The 21,303-nt window shown below is 31.2% G+C and overlaps 1 protein-coding gene across 1 annotated transcript; it reads right to left on the bottom strand.

Annotated features, from left to right (window-relative positions):
- Nucleotides 1-14,396: 14,396 nt before the first annotated feature.
- Nucleotides 14,397-21,076, bottom strand: LOC105622970. The gene is made up of 4 exons (XM_012204375.1): nucleotides 20,938-21,076; nucleotides 14,810-15,044; nucleotides 14,590-14,739; nucleotides 14,397-14,528 (listed from the first exon to the last, which is right to left on the bottom strand). Exons 1-4 carry the CDS (start codon nucleotides 21,030-21,032, stop codon nucleotides 14,397-14,399), a joined length of 612 nt encoding a protein of 203 aa, XP_012059765.1. The 5' UTR covers nucleotides 21,033-21,076.
- Between the last annotated feature and the right edge of the window lie 227 nt (nucleotides 21,077-21,303).

The raw sequence follows: 21,303 nt of genomic DNA, 5'->3' as shown, positions 1-21,303 counted from the left end.
ATATATATATTAGTATATATATATATTATATATATTATATGAATAAAATAATATATATATATATATATATATAATATATATATATATATGAAAGAAAGAAGCAGAAAATAGCATAAATAAAGAGCAATGGAGAAATCGTTTTAAGGAACTACTAGATAGTGAAAAGGAGAGGAAAGAGAAATGGAGGAAAGCACAGAACTGGAAGAAAGAGAAGAATGAAGAGGAGATAAAGAATGTACTAAGAAAAAATGAAACTTAGGAAAGTTGCTGGCATCGACGGAATATCGATAGAAGCGTGGAAATATGCAGAGAAAAGGCTATGGACGAAGCTGATATCTTTAATGAAAATAGTATGGAGAAAAGATAAGATTTCAGAAGATTAGAAGAAAAGCATAATAGTTTCTATATATAAGAGAGGTGACCGAAAAAGGCAACAAATTATAGAGGGATATTATGGCTCTGCACAATCTACAAATTGTATGCAGAGGTGCTGAAAAACTAGAGAAAAGAGATAGAGAAAAAAAGAATGAAAGAATTCCCAGAAATTCAAGAGTAGGTTTCAGAAGAGGAAGATCGACGATCGATAATAATGCACTTCGTGATAATGCACAGAAGGAAGGAAGTAAGAAAGGAAAAAATGAAAAAGTTTTCGTGATATTTGCGGATCTGAAGATCCTTTGGTCAGAGGGTTAGAGGCAAGTTATGAGACTGCTTGAGGAAGAAAGGAATAAGAGTTAAAAAAATTGAGAAGAGAGAACAGAGATAACGATTAGGCTAGGAAATACTGAAAGTTTTGTAACAAAGAAAGGCGTAAGACAGGGATGTGTAATGAATTCAATTTGTACATCGCAGACTTAAATGAAAAATTTAGAGGCAGAGATATCGGAGGAATAGGTATAAATAAACAAAGGATTTGGAATCTTGCGGTAATTGATGTAATTCTATTGGTAAAAAATAGGAAATCCCTGCAGGATATGATAGAAAGTTTTAGAAGATTTTTAGAGGAAAAGAAATTAGAATTATGTATAGATAAAACTATAAGGTATTGATATATAATAGGAGAGGAAGAGAGAAAATGGAAATATGAAAATGGAGTAAAAAGAAGATAAAAGAGGTGCAGGAATTTAAGTATCTAGGCTTTACTTTGAATAGATAGAGCAACTGTAAAGATCACATTAAGGAATTAAATAGAAAGGATAAGCTGGCGGCAAGAAAAATATGGGATTTAGGCGAGAGGAACGACATGCAGGAACGATTTCAGAAGGAGATGAATCTTATTTAAATATTTGATGCAAAGTTATGGCTTATGGAGTGGAAATATGGGGTTAAGAGGAGAAAGAAGAATTGGAAAAGGTTATGATGGATTATATAAGATAGATATTTAGTTTGGATTTCTGCATCCCAAAGTATTTAATTATGAAGGAGCTTCTTATGGATAAACTCAGAGTAGGATGAGGAATAAAAGCAAGGAAATTTGAGCATAAAATAAAATCAAGAAAAGTAGGACAAATGCGAATTGGGAAGAAAAGAAGAAGAATGGATGGAGGGATGTATATACGGACAGGAAAAGATGAGGTGTTATAATAGGAATGGATGTAAGAGCAATAAAAGCAAGGGAAGTGGCATATGGAAAGGAAGATTTTGAGGATCAATTAATAAACAGGAAAAAAGAGGTGCAAAGACAGTGGGAGGACTGTAAAATTCATAAGGCAAAGTACAAGAGGTATAAAGAAATAGAGACAAATAGTAGGGTTTCAGAATATTTGAGGAAAGAAAACTTAGGGGAAGGGAAAAGAGGAAAAGAGATGAGAGTCTTGTTCAAATTAAGGTGTGGGAACTTAGAGGAAGATAATAAATATTGGGTAGAAGAGAGAATAGGAAAAAGTATATTCTGTGGTAAGGGAAAAATAATTTAAAGCACTATGTAAAGGAATATTCGAAATGTTCGGAAATAAGAGAAAAGTTTATTAAATTAGGAAAAGATAAGGAAGGAATCTTAAGGAAACTGTGTAATGAGGAATTAGATGAGGTAAAAGGGAAAATAATAAGGAAATTATGAAAAGAGAGGGAGGATAGCGAAAAGAATAAGAGAGATAAAGAAGAAGTCAAAAGAGGATAGGAAGGAAATGTATAGATAGAGGGAAAGTATGGAGAGAAAAGGAAAGAAAGGTGAACTGAAAGGAGGAAAAGATAACTAAGGAATAAGTAAGTAAGATATAAATATGTGATATTAATAATAGATGATGATAAGACTGTGATATAAAGATAACATATGTATGTATGTATTGAACGAGAGTATATAACATTAAAAGTAAATATGATTAAGAGAGAAAAGCGGAAAAAAAAATGAAATAAAGTAGGTAAAGGAGCGAAGTCAGAAGATTTAACCAGAAAAGTAGGAAAGAAAAGGGATAAGCAAAAATTTTTATAACAACATGTGCGATAGTTTGCGGATAAGGTATGGATGTATGAATGAGTTAAGAATTTATGTAAACCAAATCTCTTTCTTGGCTGTAAATATGCTGAAGTGTAATAAATTCTATTCTATTCTATTCAGAGCGCAATTTTGCAATTTTGCAATTTTAAACGACTTAGAGATGATTCGGTCTGTTCTAAGAGATAAGTACGTGTGTAGAAGTTGGCCACGTACTTTTCGAATTTTGTGCCGCAAACCGCAGCTCAATAACATGAAACATTTAAAAAAAAAATACAATTTGCTAGTCATATTAATATATAGGAAAAATTTCAAACTCCAGTAATTTGCGAACGAGATGTGAGATAATTAAATTCTGCGAGTTGTGCTACTCAAGATCTACGAAGGATTTGTATAAAAAATAGAGAGATTAACTATGGTGTTGATAAAAATTTGATTTTGAGTAGCACAATTCAACACAACTCGCAGAATTCCGCGAAACCTATTGATCTGAGGAAATTTTGTCATAAGGAAAAGTTGTTGTATTGTCCTAGCACAATTCGAATTTTTTATTTACCTCCTCCCTTTTTTCAAAAATTTTTACCGAGCCTTAAGTTAATCTCTTTTTATGCACATGCTTATGCTATTGAGCTGCGGTTTGCGATATAAATCAGCACAATATACGTAGCACAATATAATCCAATTTAAAAAATTACAAAATTTGAAAAACGCAAGGCATAAAAACGATTTTTTTTTTTTTGGAAAACGCTTTATGTTATCAAGCTGCGATTTGCACAAGTCGACACAAACATAGCATAGCATAGCACAATTAAAAAAAAAATTACAAAATTCGAAAAGTACGGGACCAACTTCACACACGTGAAGAAAGTCCCTTAAAGATTACAGCGTAAAAATAGAAATTGCTTGGAAATAGTAGCGCATAAAAATCAAAAACTATGCAAAATATTGCATAGTTAGGTGGCATAATTTTGCAATTTTTAACGAGGGATTTTTAATTAGGGATGAGTAAAGAAAGATTCAGTTCCAATTTCAAAACAGCCAGTATTCATAGTCGATTCTTGCATTTAAGATTGTCTTAAGTAGAGTCTTAAGATGTCATAAGTCAATCTAAGAACTGTATTAGCATCTTAAGATATTATATTTAAGACATTTTAAATATATAAATACGGATTATGAATACCGTCCAATATTTAGCGTTTCATAGCGTTTGATAACTTCTTCCTCATGAATAGTCCTAGATGGAGAAGGCAGAGATTTAGAGAGAGATACACAGAAAGGATTTTTCATAGATGCGGATTTCGATTCTGAATTTAAAATTTGAAATTAAAAAATTCCTGATTCAATATGGCGTATGTAAAAGATTTTCAGGTACATTGATTCAGATTAAAAATTAAAATTTGAAGGAAAAATCATTAATAATGTTTTTATCGTTATTTAAAAATTGAGTAAATATGTATGTCGAATAATGTAAGTATAAAGTGTCATTAATTGAAATGTTTTGAAATTAAAAGATTTTCTTCCATCACAAAAAGATCAATCATGATAATTAAAATGCCATTTTATTAGGGATTCATGTCAATTTAATATGAACTATCGTATATATCAATTTGTAAAATTTAAAATTAAAAATAAGATAAATTATGATTGCTTGAGGTCAACGCGCGCTTGTGATGGGCTAGTATATTGTTTAAAAACAAAGTGATATGATGATATCAGCAACTTTCCTCTATTATATTCTGTAGCACAAAAACGTGGTCAACAGTTCTTTGAAAGAAATCGAATGTATTATAAAAATATTAAAATAATATTTTAAAAGTAGTGTACATGGTTCAACAATGAACTATTAGGTGTACAACTTTGCTTCTGCCGTTTTTTCCGAAATTCGAGGCTTTATTGTAAAAAACTGGTTATACATTTATGATTCAAAGTATTGTCCATCGCTGGCCACTACTTTCTCCCATCTTTCGGGTAGCGTACGAATCCCGCGTCGAAAAAACTGGTCATTTTTTGAGGCTATCCACGAATCGATCCAATTTTTTACTTCTTCATAAGACCGGAAGTGCTGGTCAGCCAGGCCGTGCCATTGATCGAAACAAGTGATAGTCAGAGGGAGCAACATCTGGAGAATACGGCGGGTAGGACTTCCCATTTCAACGTTTCCAAGTATGTCTTGACCACTTTCGCAACATGGGGTCGAGCATTGTCATGCTGCAAAATCACTTTATCGTGTCTCTCGTTGTTGCGACCGTTTGTCTTTTAATGCTCGGCTCAAACGCATCAATTGCGTTCGATACCGATCGCCTGTGATTGTTTCAGTCGGTTTTAACAGTTCATAATACACTACGCCGAGCTGGTCCCACCAAATACAGAGCACCTTGGACATCAAAATCACCGTCCTTGAAGCGTTGAAACCACTCACGATACGTTCTTTCACTAATAGCGGTCTCACCATAAGTATTTGAGAGCATTCGATGAGCCTCAGCCGCAGATTTCTTCATATTGAAGCAAAAAATTAAAACCTCCCGCAAATGACGAGAATTTGGCTCGTAAACTGACATTTTCAATCGAGAATAACTTTATGATGCAGACACAAATCGACTAATGTTTCTATGGGGTTATGTTGACAAATGCCCAAGTTTATTGTATGACGTCTATGATCTATTTATTTCGACCACCACTTACCGCTAAAGCCATCTATAGGAAAACGGCGGCAAAGTTGTACACCTAATATGTAAATTTCAGAGGCATATGTGTCTCTCAATTATTGAGTTTTGGCATATAGTTTACGAATTTAGTTGGCTACATACTATAAACAATAACTCTTAAATTGTTTTTTAAGTTTAGTTCACAATTTCGATTTCAAAAACTGGAAAATGGTTGTGTACAAGGGTTGTGTGCACAATGAACATGCTATTTTTAATAATGAATTACATGTTTTATACTGCGAATTGTTGGGATTATTTTAGTTTTGTTATAAAGATGTATAAACTTAAATCCGCCGTTTGTTCATAGGTGGCATTAGTGAGCGTACAAAGCTACCCTCACACACACCACACTTTTTTTTTATGTGTTTAACATCTGTCAACATTAACCAGTGCACATCATCAGCAATTTCATATAACAACATACATTTTTTCTTTCGTAATCATGTCTAGTTTTTTGCTAAAAAAAAAAGCATATGCGGGAAGCTTTGCTTTTCTGTTTCAATTTGAAAAAATCGGCTGCCGAATCGCATTGAAGCTTGTGGAGGCCTTTGGCGACAATGCTTTATCAGAAACAACGTGCAGAAATTGGTTTCGCTGGTTCAATGACGAGAATTTTGACTTGAGTGACAAGAAGCGTGAAAATCGGCCTAGGAAGGTTGAAGACTATCAATTGCAGGCTCTTTTGGACGAGGATGATACCCAATCGTAAAAAATGCTTGCCGAGCAATTGGGTGTTTCTCAAGCAGCCATTTCCATGCGGCTACATGCCATGGAGAAGGTTCAAAAGATCGGAAAATGGATGCCGCATGAACTGAACGATAGGCAGATGGAGCGACGCCAAAACACATGCCAAATTCTGCTTGCCAGACAAAAAAGAAAGTCGTTCCTGCATCGGATTGTGACAGGCAATGAAAAGTGGATCTATTTTCAGAATCCTAAACGCAAGAAACGCTTGGGTTGATCCCGCCCAACATCTTCCTCAAGACCAAATCGCTTCGGACAGAAGACGATGCTGTGCGTTTGGTGGGATCAGAAGGGTGTCATCTACTACAAGCTCTTAAAACCTGGTGAAACTGTTAATGCTCACTGCTATCACCAACAACTGATCAAATTGCACCGTGCTCTGCGTAAAAAAAGGCCGCATTATCGGAAAAGACATGATAAGCTGATTTTCCTCCACGACAATGCACCACCGCACACGTCAACAATGATCCAAACCTATTTGGAGACTTCCAACTGGGAAGTGCTACCCCATTCCGCTTACTCACCAGATCTAGCACCTTCTGACTATCACCTGTTTTCGTCGATGGGCGCGCTCGCTAAGCGACACTTCGATTCTTATGAAGATGTCCGAAAATGACTTGATGAATGGTTTGCCTCGAAAGATAAGGAATTTTTTTGGCGTAGTATACACAAATTGCCTGAAAGATGAGAAAAATGTATAGTTAGCGAGGGCAAATACTTTGAATAAATTTATTTTTGCTTCCTAAGAAAAAAAAGTGTTTTTCTAACTAAAAAACAGCGGATTTAAGCTTTTTACACCGGTATTTTAAAATGTTTATTTTTAGAAAATAGATAATTATAATAAGATGGTCAGAATTCACGAGGCCGATCGCCGCGTTTTTCTACCAGATTCTTTCATTTTGAGTGAAAACGCGTCGAATGAGTATACTTTTATTAAGATTTTAGGGAGGGGCCGAATAATATTCTATATTATATTATAATATTCTATACTATATTATAATTCTATATTATATACTATATTATATATACTATATTATAATATTCTATATTATAAATAATTACAATGAATTATTTTGAAGGTCATCGTAAAAAAGATTATGTGGTCTATAATGAACATGGTTCATTGTTCATTACATTAAAATGATTCATTGTAGATCACCTAATCTTTTTCATGGTAATCTCCAAAATAATATGATAAAATAATACAATAGAAAAAAGTTGCTTACAGAATAATAAAGCCAAATGTACACACAAAATTATTGCATAATGAAAAAAGTGACAAGTATAACAATAAAAACATAAATTCGTAAAACTTACTAAAAAAACCTTGCAACTCAAAATTCTTAAAATATGACCATTACATGACCGTTCTTAGCATCGGCCAGCGGATTGAAGAGTCGAAGAGGGATTCAAATGCGAATCGCTGTATGATAACATTGCATTTACGAAATATCGCAATAGTTTATAATATACTACTGGTTCACTGTTGGACCTATATTACATTAAAATTTACTTATTAGTATGGTATTCAATTATCATTATTTAAGAAAATAACAATTATGTAGGAATGAAAACATTTTATGATAATTTGCTGGAAGGTAGCATATTTCTTACACTGTAACGCTCTTGAGATACACGATCCGCGCGCAATCCGACAGCTTGGCCATCGAGTGTTTAATGATATAATAGTGAGGAAAAATTAGGCAGCGCTCATAGACATAATAAAAAGATCAAGCGTGAGATTTGAAACATGAAGACTAGGTATAAAAGGACGGACAATGGATGTCGTATAGCTTTCTCTTTCTGACGAGAAAAGAATGGGGGAAGAGGAGGAAGTAAGGTGTGAAAAAAGTGAAATGGTTGAATGTGATAGAGAGAGTGACATGCTCGAACAGAAAGAGAAAGCTACACGCCATCATAGACATAGTATCTCTAGATCAAGCATTGTCAGAAATTTGGGGAGTGGAGGTAATCCATTTAGAAAAGGACGCACTCATGATACATGATGTGTATGCGCGAAACGAGAGAGACACATCTGGGCCAACATGAATTCGTTTTTAAAGGATTATCCCCATTCCTCGAATGCTCGTTCTAAAGATATTATATTTATGCACGGCATTTGCTTTCTGTCCTTTTTTTACCTGATCTTCACGTCAAAGTAGAGGATACGCTCGATCTATTCTTATTGTATCTGTGACAGCGCTTCAAAAATCGAGCTGAAATGTGCAACTAATTCCAAGCACTATTCTAATAGAAAAATAAATTATGAAATTCATTGTACTAGTCTCGTTCCAATTTTAACAATCAACTTTCAAACTGATCGCCTTTAATAATATGTAATATCGATATATGAAATTCATCACAATATTTATGGATATCATGATGTAATTGAACAAAGTAATGTAAAGGCATCACACAAAAATTTTAGAAGAAGACTTAGTTTGTTATCATAATATAACGTGGAAATAACGAATAATATAATACAAGTTACTTTTATAAAATAAAATTGTTACATATCATGCATATAATTATGTAATATTATAATGTTTTCAATATGAAATATTATTGCAATTTAATATTGTTATATTAATGTTGTATAAATTTTTTCTGTACATATAATTCAGTTACAAAACATGGTTATTGAAGAAACTTTCGTTGCAATAGTTTAAAAACAGTTTCAAACAATTATTATCTGTTGGTTAGATTGTTACTAGATTATTACAGTGAATTAGATTTTAGCTTAAATTATATGTTTAGTTTATACGCACGCACACACGCACGCACACACACACGCATACGAAAATGAAATATTGCCCATTGATTTGTTCAAAACGTGATAATACTCAAGAAATAAAAACATATACATTTTTAATTAAAATGAAGTAGTTTATTATATATTTTTAAAGTAGTTTATTATATATTTTTAAAGTAGTTTATTATATATTTTTAAAGTAGTTTATTATATATTTTATTATATGTTATATATAACTTTACAATACTACTGTATACAATACTATATATTCTACTGCAGTGTATTACTTGAAAACGTACAGTGTCTCTTTCAATTAGAAGAAAACTTTTTAATGCCTCCTTCTAATTATAAAAAAATTATTTTAGAATTTATAAAAAACATAAAAAATAGTTTTAATAAATTACACGTAAGCAAACGATTAGAAACCGAATCATACCAATTATTAATAATTTTTCGAGTCTTAGTCGAATTGATTTTTTGAAGGATAAGCTTGCATGTGAAAAGCAACAAAATTATTTTTAAGAAACAACCATGATATTATGATTACTAGAATCGATAAGGGTAATGTGACAATCACAATGAGAAAGGAAGGCAAAAATGCTTACATTACTAAATAATGAAAATACATATGATAAATTAAAAAAGATAGTTAAAAAAGATCCTACTTCTTTCTAGAAAATTGAAAGAATTACTCACCAAATGGAAGAAAAAGAATTCATTTCGCAACAGATTTAGAATAAATTGTGTCAATAATGACGGGGTATTACCTGGCGCTTACGGGCTTCCAAAGATCCATAAACCGGGGTCGTCTCTAAGAATTATCATTTCTATTATCGATAGTCCATTATACTCTTTAGTAATATTTCTACATAAAATATTTTATAAAATTAGTATTGACTCATTCAATTATATAAAAAATAATTTTCATTTGATTGAAATTTTGAGTAAAAAAACATTAGATGATAATTCTATTTTAATTTTACTTGGCGTGATTTCCCTTTTTACAAACATATCGATTGACTTGGCTCTTGATAGCATCTTTAACAGATCCATAATTTCAAAAACATGCAATATTTCAAAAGACGAATTTTTTCTCTCTACAATTAGTTTTTAATTCTTCATTTTTTTCTTTTGACAATATCTACAGACAAAAATTTGGAATGTCCATGAGTTCATCTCTATCACCAATAATCGCAGATTTAGTATTGCAAAATCTGGAGAAAAAGGCATTAAATACTTTAGCTTTCCAATACTTTAGCTATCCCCTTTTACATTCACTACATAGATGACATTGCAATGGAAGCTCTAGCAAAAAAAAAAACAAAAATATTACAAGTTTTTAATTCATTTCATCTTCGATTATAGTTCACGATTGAAATTGGTGACAGATTAAATTATTTAGATATTATTATCAAGAATTACAATATTCTTGAATATGAATACCACAAACCTATTTTCTCTGATATCTGAATTTTTTTTCTCGTCCTATTGCGCAAGAGAGATACGATCATAGGAATGGTTGATAGGACCTATTTGTTATCTCAACCTAAATATCATAAAAACTTGATCTTTGTCATTGAAATACTTTTAAATAATGACTATCCGATTAATTCTATTTTTGACACAATTAATGAGCGCCTAAAATCTTTATTGAGTAGAGAAAAAGAATAAAACCTTAAAACACAAGTGATACTTCCGATGAAGATATTGTTAAGAAGTCATGATTTACAATTCCATTTCGGTGGTCTCATACAAATTCAAGAACTAATTAAAGATCTTGATATTGATTTTGTATTTTTTAGTTTGAACAAGCTCAATTCTTTTATTAAAACATAAAGATCTTTTACTTAATAAAGCAAAAAAGAACGTAATTTACAAAATATATTGCAAGGATTGCGATGCCTCCTATATCAGGCAAACAGGGAGAATTTTAAAAACGAGAATCTCGAAACATTGTAATGACATCCGAAGGAACATAATAATCATTCTGTTATTACCGAACACAAATTGGATCTAAACCATGATTGGGAAGGCACGGAAATTGTTGATCAGGAACGGTTTTTGTACAAACGACATATCTCGGAAATGCTACATATTCAGTTGCAAAAAACAGCCCTAATTTGCAATCTGACACCGAATTTTTACATCACTCGTACATCTCGATTCTCAATAATTTACACTGATTCAAACTGCGCGCCATTTTTGTTATTATTTTTAAGTAACAGTCTGACATATGTTGGTGACACCGTCCGTTTTACTTATTAGTTTGTACACTGTGTATTATCTTTGACTCATTTAAATATTGACCACATAAATTACAATGTTCGGAACGGTTGTAGTGAATTTATATCATTAAATTTATATCACTAAATATGAATAATTTATATTTATATTTATATTTTTTGTCTTTCGATTTTTCAGGTTAACATCTTTCATGGTTATATGGATGAGTACATTAATTTTTTTTTATAAAAAATAATTGGAAACATTTTTTATATTGCACAGATTTTTATCTGTTAATCATTGCCACTGGAATTGTTAACCATTGCCAATAGAAGAAGGAGATTGAGTTGCCACTCTACCGCCTCGCCTCATGAAGAAGTGTTGAATTCCACAACATACGTTCAGACGTACTGATGGCCCGGAAGCGGGCTGAAACGTTTATGCGTAACTAATTATACTATAGTTTTTCGACAATAAACGATTTTTATTTTTACACTAACAACCGCGCAAAAAACTCTTATTGGCCTTTGTTTGTTTTTGTATATCATTCAATTAATCGATATTAAAGGAACTATTACATATTTTTCACAAAATTAGAATTAGAAATTAGTAACTTTAAACACTTTGTACCTTTTTAGCTGAAATAATAATAGGTTCAGAAGCAAAAGAATTATCGATTACAAATATATTTAGATTTTAAGAATCACAAAATTCTAAAAAAAAAGACTGAATATTAATAATTTTGATATTAATAATTTTCATCATCATCACATATACATCATTTTCATACATCATATCATAACAGTTGTAACAAGAATCGTAATTTCATTAAAAATTTTTGCAACATTGTCTTTTATTTTAAAAATACTTCACACACACACACGCGTGCGCGTAATTACTTTGATAATGACTATGATATATTATTTTATTATATAACAAAAATATAATTTGTTATATTACATATTATATTTATGAGTGGGAAATTACAATTAACCGGTATGTTGCCGGTAACAATTATATTTATTACTTGTAACATTCTAATTTATTGCACTTGTATAACATTAATATAACAATGTTTACTGGGCATAAGATCGTAAGCTAGCTAAATCGATCAATCACACTCGAGCATTTAAAAATGTGAAATCGCAATTTTGATTGTGATTGATCGATTTTGCTTGAGATCTTACGATTACGACTAAAATTTTTGTACGTATTATGCATAACAGCAATAGTGGAACATTTGATGAAAAATTTATTTTTAAAGGTGGTTTTATAAACAAGGAATTAGTTCAACATGATAATAATGTTAATAAAATTAAAATTTAATTATATAGAAATATTATATAAAAAAATTTAAGTTATACAGCATTATGTAATATGACTTATTGTATATTACATAATGCTAAATAATAAAAATGTCTGCAGTTACATACATTAGCAAGAATTACATACGGTAGTAATTTTAATTTTATTATTCGTGACAAATCTCTGGTTGACCATTGCTATCAATTATTGCATACGAAAATATAATAGTCACATTTGTTCCATCTTGTTATATACATACATTATAATAGATGCCAATTTATAAAATAAAATGAAAAAGAATAAAAGAAAAATATTTACACAGGGTCTATAATAGAAGTTATAGTGATCGTAGGGCCTTAAGGCGTAAAAAATTGATTAATCACACAATTGAATATGAAAGTGTATTGAAATATAAGAATAATCAATTATTGGTCAATTTTCTACGACTTAAAATCCTATGATCGACTTCTATTGTAGACCTCGTATTAAGAAAGTAAACAGAGTTTGAGACTCGAAGAAATTGTGAAGATGTCAAAATTTACGAAGTAAATAGCTAAAATTATCATGAACTATAAAGAATGGCGCTTTCATCTCTGATAAAAATTCCAAGAATGTCCGTATATGAATTTGGACATCTGGTTAAATGTGGTTTCTTGCACTGGAAATTCTGTTATATCTAAAATACATTTGGAATTCTAGATAAGTTCTACGTCAACTCTTGTCTGCGAATCTCGTTCCATTTTGGAATTTCAAATAATTCAGAATAAATTTTGTTTTTAACTAAATACGAATCTTCATGCAATTACAGATCTATCTTTTATTGGGAAATCCATAAGTCGTCACTAATTTAAACATAAGAATACATAAACCGGATTATGTTATTTCCTGAAATCAGTAAACTTTATCATAAATTCTTTACAATATCTAACGTATTTGGAATTGCTGATATAAACGGACAATTTTTATCTGGGAATTCAACTATGTACCATGAAATGAAATACTTATATAACCAGATTTAATATTACTTGGATGAACTTTATGTTAGTTAAAGACTGATTTGTCTATCCTGATGTAAGTGTATGTACTTTATTTGGACATAACTGGAATTTTTAACAGGGATAAGTGTTAACATGACATAAGTTATATCTGATTATATTCGTACATGAATGTATATTATACTTATCGATCATAATAATACATTAAAAAATAAAGAGTTAATAATAAGGCTAATAAATGAATAAGAAACTACCATAATTACAAAACGACACAGCCAAAGCGAGTGATAAAGTATACTTTTAATTTCTAGAGACTGGAAAAATCATCTGTATTAAGCATTAATTGGAGAAATCTTTGAATTAATTATTTTGTATATTTGTTAAAACTATATATATATTTTGTTAAAACTATACGTTTCCAATTATAGTCTTGTGCGCATCTAGTATCCAATTGCTATCGAATCAATTGTATAAATGTAAAACCGTCTCTGAAAAATTTTTTATATAATGCAGTAACGAAATATCAGTGATTGTTTTTTCGACTATCTGATGTTAATAATTTTCTTATAAGATTCATCTTTGCAGAAGACAATTTATCTTCCTTGATAAAATGAACGGCCTTATGATTATCTATCATTTCATTTTCATCGTGAGAACTCTCAAAACATGATGGACAATAGAGATCACCTATACATCCTGTACATTTATATAGGTCTGATTCTTTCACAGTTCGCGAGCACATGATGCATTCATTTTCATTCTCATCTTCATCTTCAGTTTCATCTTCATTATCATCTTGTATGTTTGGAGGAGTCTGTGTAATTTTTTTGTATAATGTAATATAAATTTTATATAGAAATATTAATAATTATTTGCTAAATTCAAATATACAGGGTGTCCTCGACCTATGGAATTGCCCATCAGCGGTGTGCGCGGCAAGAGTCAATAAACGCCGTAACTCGAGATACACGCTTGCCAAGCAATGCGGCCTGCGCATCAAGCGTATGCCAAAGACGTACACTTGATAGTAGTAGGGCGAACGCGCTATCTTTAAAAATTAATACTTCGTTAATTATTGCGAAAATTGCAAAATTATAGAAGACTTTTTGACTCAATTCATTTCACTCTGCTCATGATGGGCGATCCCATGTAGAGGACATCCTGTATAACTATATAATTTTTCAGAACATAAATGACTATAGAATGAAATAAAAACAAAAAGAGCTAAAAATGCACGCTTATAAATCATGAATACATACATCTATTTCCATTGCTGAAATTTTGTTAATTAGTTCTGTTTTATCGCTGCTTGTCGTATCACGTAACTTTTTGTAAATGTCGATTTCTTCCTTCATGCATTGATCAAAACGCTAGAAGGGATAAAATTGATGGTTATAATTTTACATTCTAAACTTTATAATGTCCACTCACAGTTCTATTGCCATCATCCTGTAAGGAGTTAAGCATCTCCTCGATATCTTTACAAAGGTCGCTAGTTGAAGGCAGCTCCATTGGCGCAAGATATTCCTGAATTAAATCCTCTGCTTTTTCTTGATTTGTTCTAGTATCTACTCGATATATCTGCAACAATCGATTTATAAAAATAAAAATCTACATAATGCAATTATATTTATACATTTCGTTTACATACATTTATGATGTTACTTCCACTGGCTTCTGGATTTTGATCTTTCAATAATGCTAATCTTTGCTTTATCTCCTCAACTGTAGGCAATGGAATGTTTCGTTCCTCATCTTTTAACTTTCGTAATCTGTCCACAATCTGTTGATCAGCCGGTTCTAATCCCATCTTAAGTTTGTCCCAGTGACTTGTATGTTTATAAATCACTATTGGAGGCTTTACTGGATTTTCTAATAAATCTAGTCTATTAAAATTATTAAATATTCAACATTAAAAAATGTTATTTTTTTAAATATAACAATATATAATATTTTTAAAAATCAATAATAGAAACAAGTTTCCAAGAAATATCAATATATCAAAAAAGAAAAGGGAATTAAATAATAGCGCTATATAATATAATAAGTACGCTATTATATTATAAAATACATAACTGTTATAATACATAAGGCTCCTGACATTAAGACTCCTGAGTATGCAGCTAAGAACTCTGCATTGACGATGGCAACACAAAATCAATGGCGGTCTGGCGAACCGGTCACACACTCGAGCACGAGCCCATATCCATATGCTCGTCTTCGGTGCACCGAGAGTAAACGAGACAGCGAGTTTCTTCTTACATTAGCCGTTTGTTTTAAGCAATCGAAAATGCTTTTTCGGCAATCTCGGCTGCTCGGCATCAATAAGGGACGAGGAACATTCGAAATAACATATAAATTTTAATAAATTATAATAATAGTGTTCCCATTAGTCTTCCATTAATCCAGAATAATATAAATCATGCGTAACAGTTTAAAGCGTAATAGTTTACGATATATTTAATTGTTTACGATTTTTCATGCGCGTTATATCTCTTTCATAACTCGAGTAAGAATAGTTTAGTACAATAGAAGTAGAAGTAGAATCGGAAAAAAATTATAAAGTACTTCTCTTCACAGAAATCTTTGGAAGGCCATCAGAAAAGAAATGTCTATGTTTGAGACTCGGGACTTGTGACAGAAATATGTGAAATAAAATCGAAATAGTTGCAAAAAGCATGTTTTTCGCTTATACAGGGTGCGTCATCAAAATCCGGACAAATTTTAATTTAAATTTTCGCTATATTGTGCCTCCGCCAGAGGTTATTGTTTATCCGAGAAAGCTTGATGCTTCTAATAAACAATCATATTCTCAAAATGGCCACAATGTTCAAATCAAGTGCAGTATAATCGAAGAGTTGCGATCGTCCAAGGCTTTCACGCTGTACGCTCAGCAACAGAAATCGATTCTTTGGATAGTCGAAATCAATGATTTATGATGTTATGGCAAAATATACAGCTTTTTTTTAGAACGATCCAACGAAGGTTCCAGGGAGAAAGAGTCACTCGAAAGAACGGGGAGGATCCTCGCAATCGAGGACAAAATTGAGCCTCAACGGATGCGGAGGATCCCAGGGCAATTCGCGTGTTCTGATGGATGTAGTGAAGCCGTGGATGGAAACTGTGGCTTCCGGAAGGCCATATGTTTTTCAGCAGGACGATGCACCGTTCATACGAGTTATTTGATTCAAAATTGGTTCTCAGACAACGTTGATATGTTTTAGTCCAAGGAATTCTGGCCTCTCAATAGCTCAAACTTAAATCCCTTGGACTGCTACTTATAGAGCGTTGAAAGAGTCACAAAAAAAATCTCGGCATCCCAATGTGACATCATTAAGGACCACTATTGAGGCAGCATTCATCGGCATAGTCAGCGCTATATTACAGCATGCGTGCGAACACTTCAGACCAAGAATAGAGTCATTCAAGCTAATAGGGGATATATCGAATAATTGAGTACTACAGGGATTCCTCAAGTACCATGTAAAAGGATTTTTGTAATATTTAATTTTTCATTAAAAACATTTTGTTTAAAGAAATTGTTCGATTTGTCCGGATTTTGATGACGCATCCTATAAAACAAAAGATATAGACTGTATAGAAAAAAATTCGGCATAAAAAATGTAGGTACTCGAAATACCTACAAAATGAAACATGGAACATTAAAATCGATCTATTAAGTAGAAAAAAAATAAAAACTATCGAATAAGATAACCTCTTTTCACTCGCCCGTTCATTGAGAAACGCAAAGCTTTGCAATTCTCGTAAATGTAGCCTTTGTAACGAAAAGATCTAGCCCTGAGCGAACCTTCATTAGCTTTTGCAAAAAACCATTTGTTCACTACAAACCTATCTGCGGAAAACTTAATTTCTTCATCTTTGAGCAGTTGCACAGCAATTTATAGGGGTGATTTTTCTTCTTTAAGAGTTGCACTATCACGTATGCTTAGTAGCAAAACGATTTTTTACACTATTATAAAACGACTTTGAAAAGTGGGTATCTTTTTTGTAAAAAAATGAAATAATTCTGTTAATATGCATCATATTAAATAGCATCGTGTGAAACATTCGACAGCTGACATTTTTCTACGAATTTAAAAAAAAGGTTACCCTCCAATTATTAGGAACTGAGATAACAATTTTTTTTTAAATCACTGTGATTCTAATTTTTAAGATTAAGAATTCCGTCTGGCACCAATTTGTCAAGGAAGAATTGCATTTGCAGTTTTTGAATTTTTTGCTACCGAAAAGTTTATTTAAAACCATTGAAAAGTTGAGGAACGCGAGTGAGGCAGCGCGCCGGGCGGAGTGTGGAAAGTCGGCGCGCGGTCGAATGAGGAAGATCGGACCACTCGGAGACTCGCGCGAATCTGATTTTGTGCGTTAAAATTTGCTAAATTTACATTTTCTCATCAATAAATTAACGTAGAAACATAATTTTTTTTAAATTTAGGGTATCTCTATAAGATATAAACTATAAAAATAGCTTAATCAAATATTTTACAAAGTAATTGTAATCATGAAATTTTTAGTTTTTCGTTTCTTGAATTTTCATTTTTTTTTGTTTATTACTAAAAAAATTACATTTGAGTATAAAGTGCATGTCTGATTAACAAATTTAAGTCACATATTAACGAAATTATTCCATTTTTTTATTAAAAAAAGATACCCACTTTTCAAAATCATTTTATAATAGTTTAACTGCAAAAAATCGTTTTGTTATTAAATATATACGTGATAGTGCAACTCTTGAAGAAGAAAAATCACCTCTGCAAATTGCTGTGCGACTGCTCAAAAGTGTAAATAATTAAGTTTTCCGTAGACAGATTTTTAGTGAACAAATGGCTTTTTGCAAAAATTAATAAACATTTCAGACTCGTTTTGAGGTAAATTTGTTTGTCATAACTAGGGCTACATTTTGAAATGAAAATTTCGAAGCTTTGCGTTTAAATCTCAATGAACAGAGCAAGTGAAGAAAAAACCTTTTCCGGTGATTTTTTTACTTAATTAATAAATCGATTTTAATGTTCCACTCATTTTGTAGATATTTCGAATACCTACATTTCTCACTGAACTTTTTTCCATACAATAAAAATCTTTCGTTTTTTAACGTGCCTTTCGCGACTATTCGATTTTTTTTCGCATATTTTCTTGATTCGAGTCTCAAACATACGCATTTCTTTTCTGGCCTCGACGATTTTTGTGAAAAGAAATGCTGGTTTATAATTTTTTTCTGGTAAAATTCTACCGAACTATTCTTGCTACTGTTTATGAAGGAGGGGTATACTATGTAACGCGCATGAAAAATCGTAAACAATTATATAAACATTTCGTAAATTGTTGCGTTTTAACATTTATACTAGTCTGAATTAATGGAATACACTATTACTACAATCTATTATATATTATTTAGAATGATCCTCGTCCCTTATTGATGCCGTGAACTGCCGAGCGGCCGAAATTGTCGAGAAGACATTTTCAGTCACTTGAAACAAGCGACTAGTGTGAGAAAGAGTTCGCTGTGCGCGCCGAAGGTGAACACATGTATATGGGCTTATGTTTATATGTGTTATAGCGCCGCACCACGATAAATGGTTGAATTTGTAGATGTGGAAAAGTGACGTTTCGACGAAATTTATGTTGCATGCCATTTCGTTATTATTTGCTTAATTGTGAAAATGTGACTTGTCTCGTACTTATTAAAGTCGTAATTATCGATGAAAATTAAAGTTATCTTGGAATATATATGTAATATGTTATATGTAAAAGCATATATTTTATTCGTTTCAACATCTGTCGGAGCTGTTTCTGTCCGAATATAGGTTCTTTACATGTCTTTTACTGATTGTCAAGGAAGGAAAGAACATTTTTCATTGATTTTTACAAGTATTTTAAAGCGATTTCGTCATTTCGTTTCATCCAAATTGTCTTTATTTATAAATGACGTGCAACATAAATTAATGTATCATTCCTCGCTTCTGACGTCACGATTCCGACTAGTCAGAAGCCTTAAGCATACTCTAAATTATAAGACAAAAATCATCGAAGTACATACAAGGACATACAATCAACCATGATCTACAATATCTTTAGAAGTGACACTTAAACTTGCGTGCGCATGAAATCAATGTAATAAATATTTATAATGCGATTTTGCGATTATTTTTAATTTGTGACTGTTAAAATTTGTACACTGAAGATGACTCAACATGAAGAGGTCGAAATGTTTTTATATTAATTAATGTTAATTTATACATTAAATAATATTATAAGCAAGAACAACCAACTTGGCTCAGTAGCCTTTTATTTTTTATATTGAATTTGTTATTCTATTAACTATTATATTCATTTAATTGACTACTCATTGTGTATGTGCAAGTTGCATCAATAAGTGACAATCTACTTTCTTCTTTTGTTTCTTTAAAAAAAAATATTTATAAATATATTTATAAAATATTTATAAAATCATATAAATAAAATAGAGCTACAAGCCATATGAAAATAATAATAAATAATAGCTATTAACATTAACACATAGACGTTTCGACCTACGAAGTCATATTCATTGCTTACAATTTGAAAATAATAAAATTAATTGTCGAATCCTAATTAATGTACGTCAGATAGATTTTGGATCCGTCCTTTATACAGATAATCACATCTCTCGACGTTTAAACCGTCATTTTAGATTAATTAAGATTTCAACAATTTAATTTTATAATTTTAATTTTATAATTTTCAAAATTGTAAGCAATGAATATATCATAGCAGATCGAAACGTCGGTGTGTTAATGTTAATAGCTATTATTTATTATTATTTTCGTGACTTGTAGCTCTATTTTATTTGTATGATTTATATCTTTTGAACCGCTTAATTTTTATTATTATTTTAAATATATCTTTAACATTCTCAATTTTATTACAGCTTTATTACATAAGAGTTACTTGTTTCTTTCTGATCAGTAAACTGGAATGAATCTAAAGAATCTTTTTAGTATGTTGGATCAGAGTAGGACGGTTGGCACTATGATTGAGACACTACTTGCACAAGATAGAATTATTGTATCCAATTCCACTGAGAATGACTTGAAGTAAGTTGAAACGCGGATGAATGTTATATACCTTCATATTTAAAAAATGGATTTTTAAAACATCTCCATTACACTTGCCCAAAGTACTATGCTGACTTCTACTTCCCCTTACATCCTTGTCTTTAATTTGTTAAATAAAATAAAATTATCTAGTAATTATATCTAGTGATGCGAAAGCCAAAGAGGATAAAATTTTGTCCAAGATTTTGCAAAGATGACAACGACGACGACGTATCTGAATAATATAAATCAGGTAAAAAAATATGTACATATATCCATATTAAAAATATGTGCATATATCCATATTTATGAACTTATTGTTATCTCATTTTAATTATAAAAATCTATATTCTTCCCCAATATATGCATTTTTTTTATAACATTCATTTATTTAAACAAAATAATCTTTTACTACATAAGTGTTTTCCTTTTTGTAAAGGATACGCTGTAGCATCTCTTTCATGATATGTTAATGTCCCTTTCATAATAATATAGAAAAGATGTTTTTAATGTATTAAACTCAAAAATATACTTGACGGTAAACACTATCGCATCTCCTGATAGTGCACTTATTATGCTGCGCACTTATTATTTCCTTTCCTTTTTTGTTATATTTTTAAATATATATATATACACATTTTTACATAACTATTTGCAAATATATAACAGAAAAAATCAGTTCTCTTACTTCATAGTGATGTCAATTGGTGCAAGTAGTTCTTCAGTCACGTTAGGCATTGAAGCATCATTCGCAGCAATATTATCGGAACTTGACTTTTTCATTATGCTCAACTTATAACATCCACAAACTTTCTATCTATGTTAGGAATATCGCGTTGGTAATTATTTAGATGAGCTTCCCACAGCTCAAAAATTAATGAAATTTAGATTTATTCAGCGCGTTTTTGCATAAAACAAAAGAATTTGGCGGAAAAAATGTCACTCTGCCTCGAAAACCGAGATATTGTTAAAGTTGACATCTATAGCATCGATGACTATTGAGGTTAAGAAATCTATTACATCTACGCAATATGACTGACGTAACACTACAATG

The sequence above is a fragment of the Atta cephalotes genome (assembly GCF_000143395.1).
Source record: "Atta cephalotes unplaced genomic scaffold scaffold00051, whole genome shotgun sequence".
Taxonomy (NCBI): domain Eukaryota; kingdom Metazoa; phylum Arthropoda; class Insecta; order Hymenoptera; family Formicidae; genus Atta; species Atta cephalotes.
This window is presented reverse-complemented; position numbering and strand designations above follow the sequence as displayed.

Excerpts from the sequence above, each read along its gene's own strand:
- LOC105622970 (XM_012204375.1), bottom strand. The coding sequence starts at position 21,032 with ATGAAAAAGTCAAGTTCCGATAATATTGCTGCGAATGATGCTTCAATG. Across the intron at positions 15,045-20,937 it reads CCAATTGACATCACTATGAA|ACTAGATTTATTAGAAAATC; the intron begins GTAAGAGAACTG and ends TAATTTTAATAG. Across the intron at positions 14,740-14,809 it reads GTGGAAGTAACATCATAAAT|ATATATCGAGTAGATACTAG; the intron begins GTATGTAAACGA and ends CGATTGTTGCAG.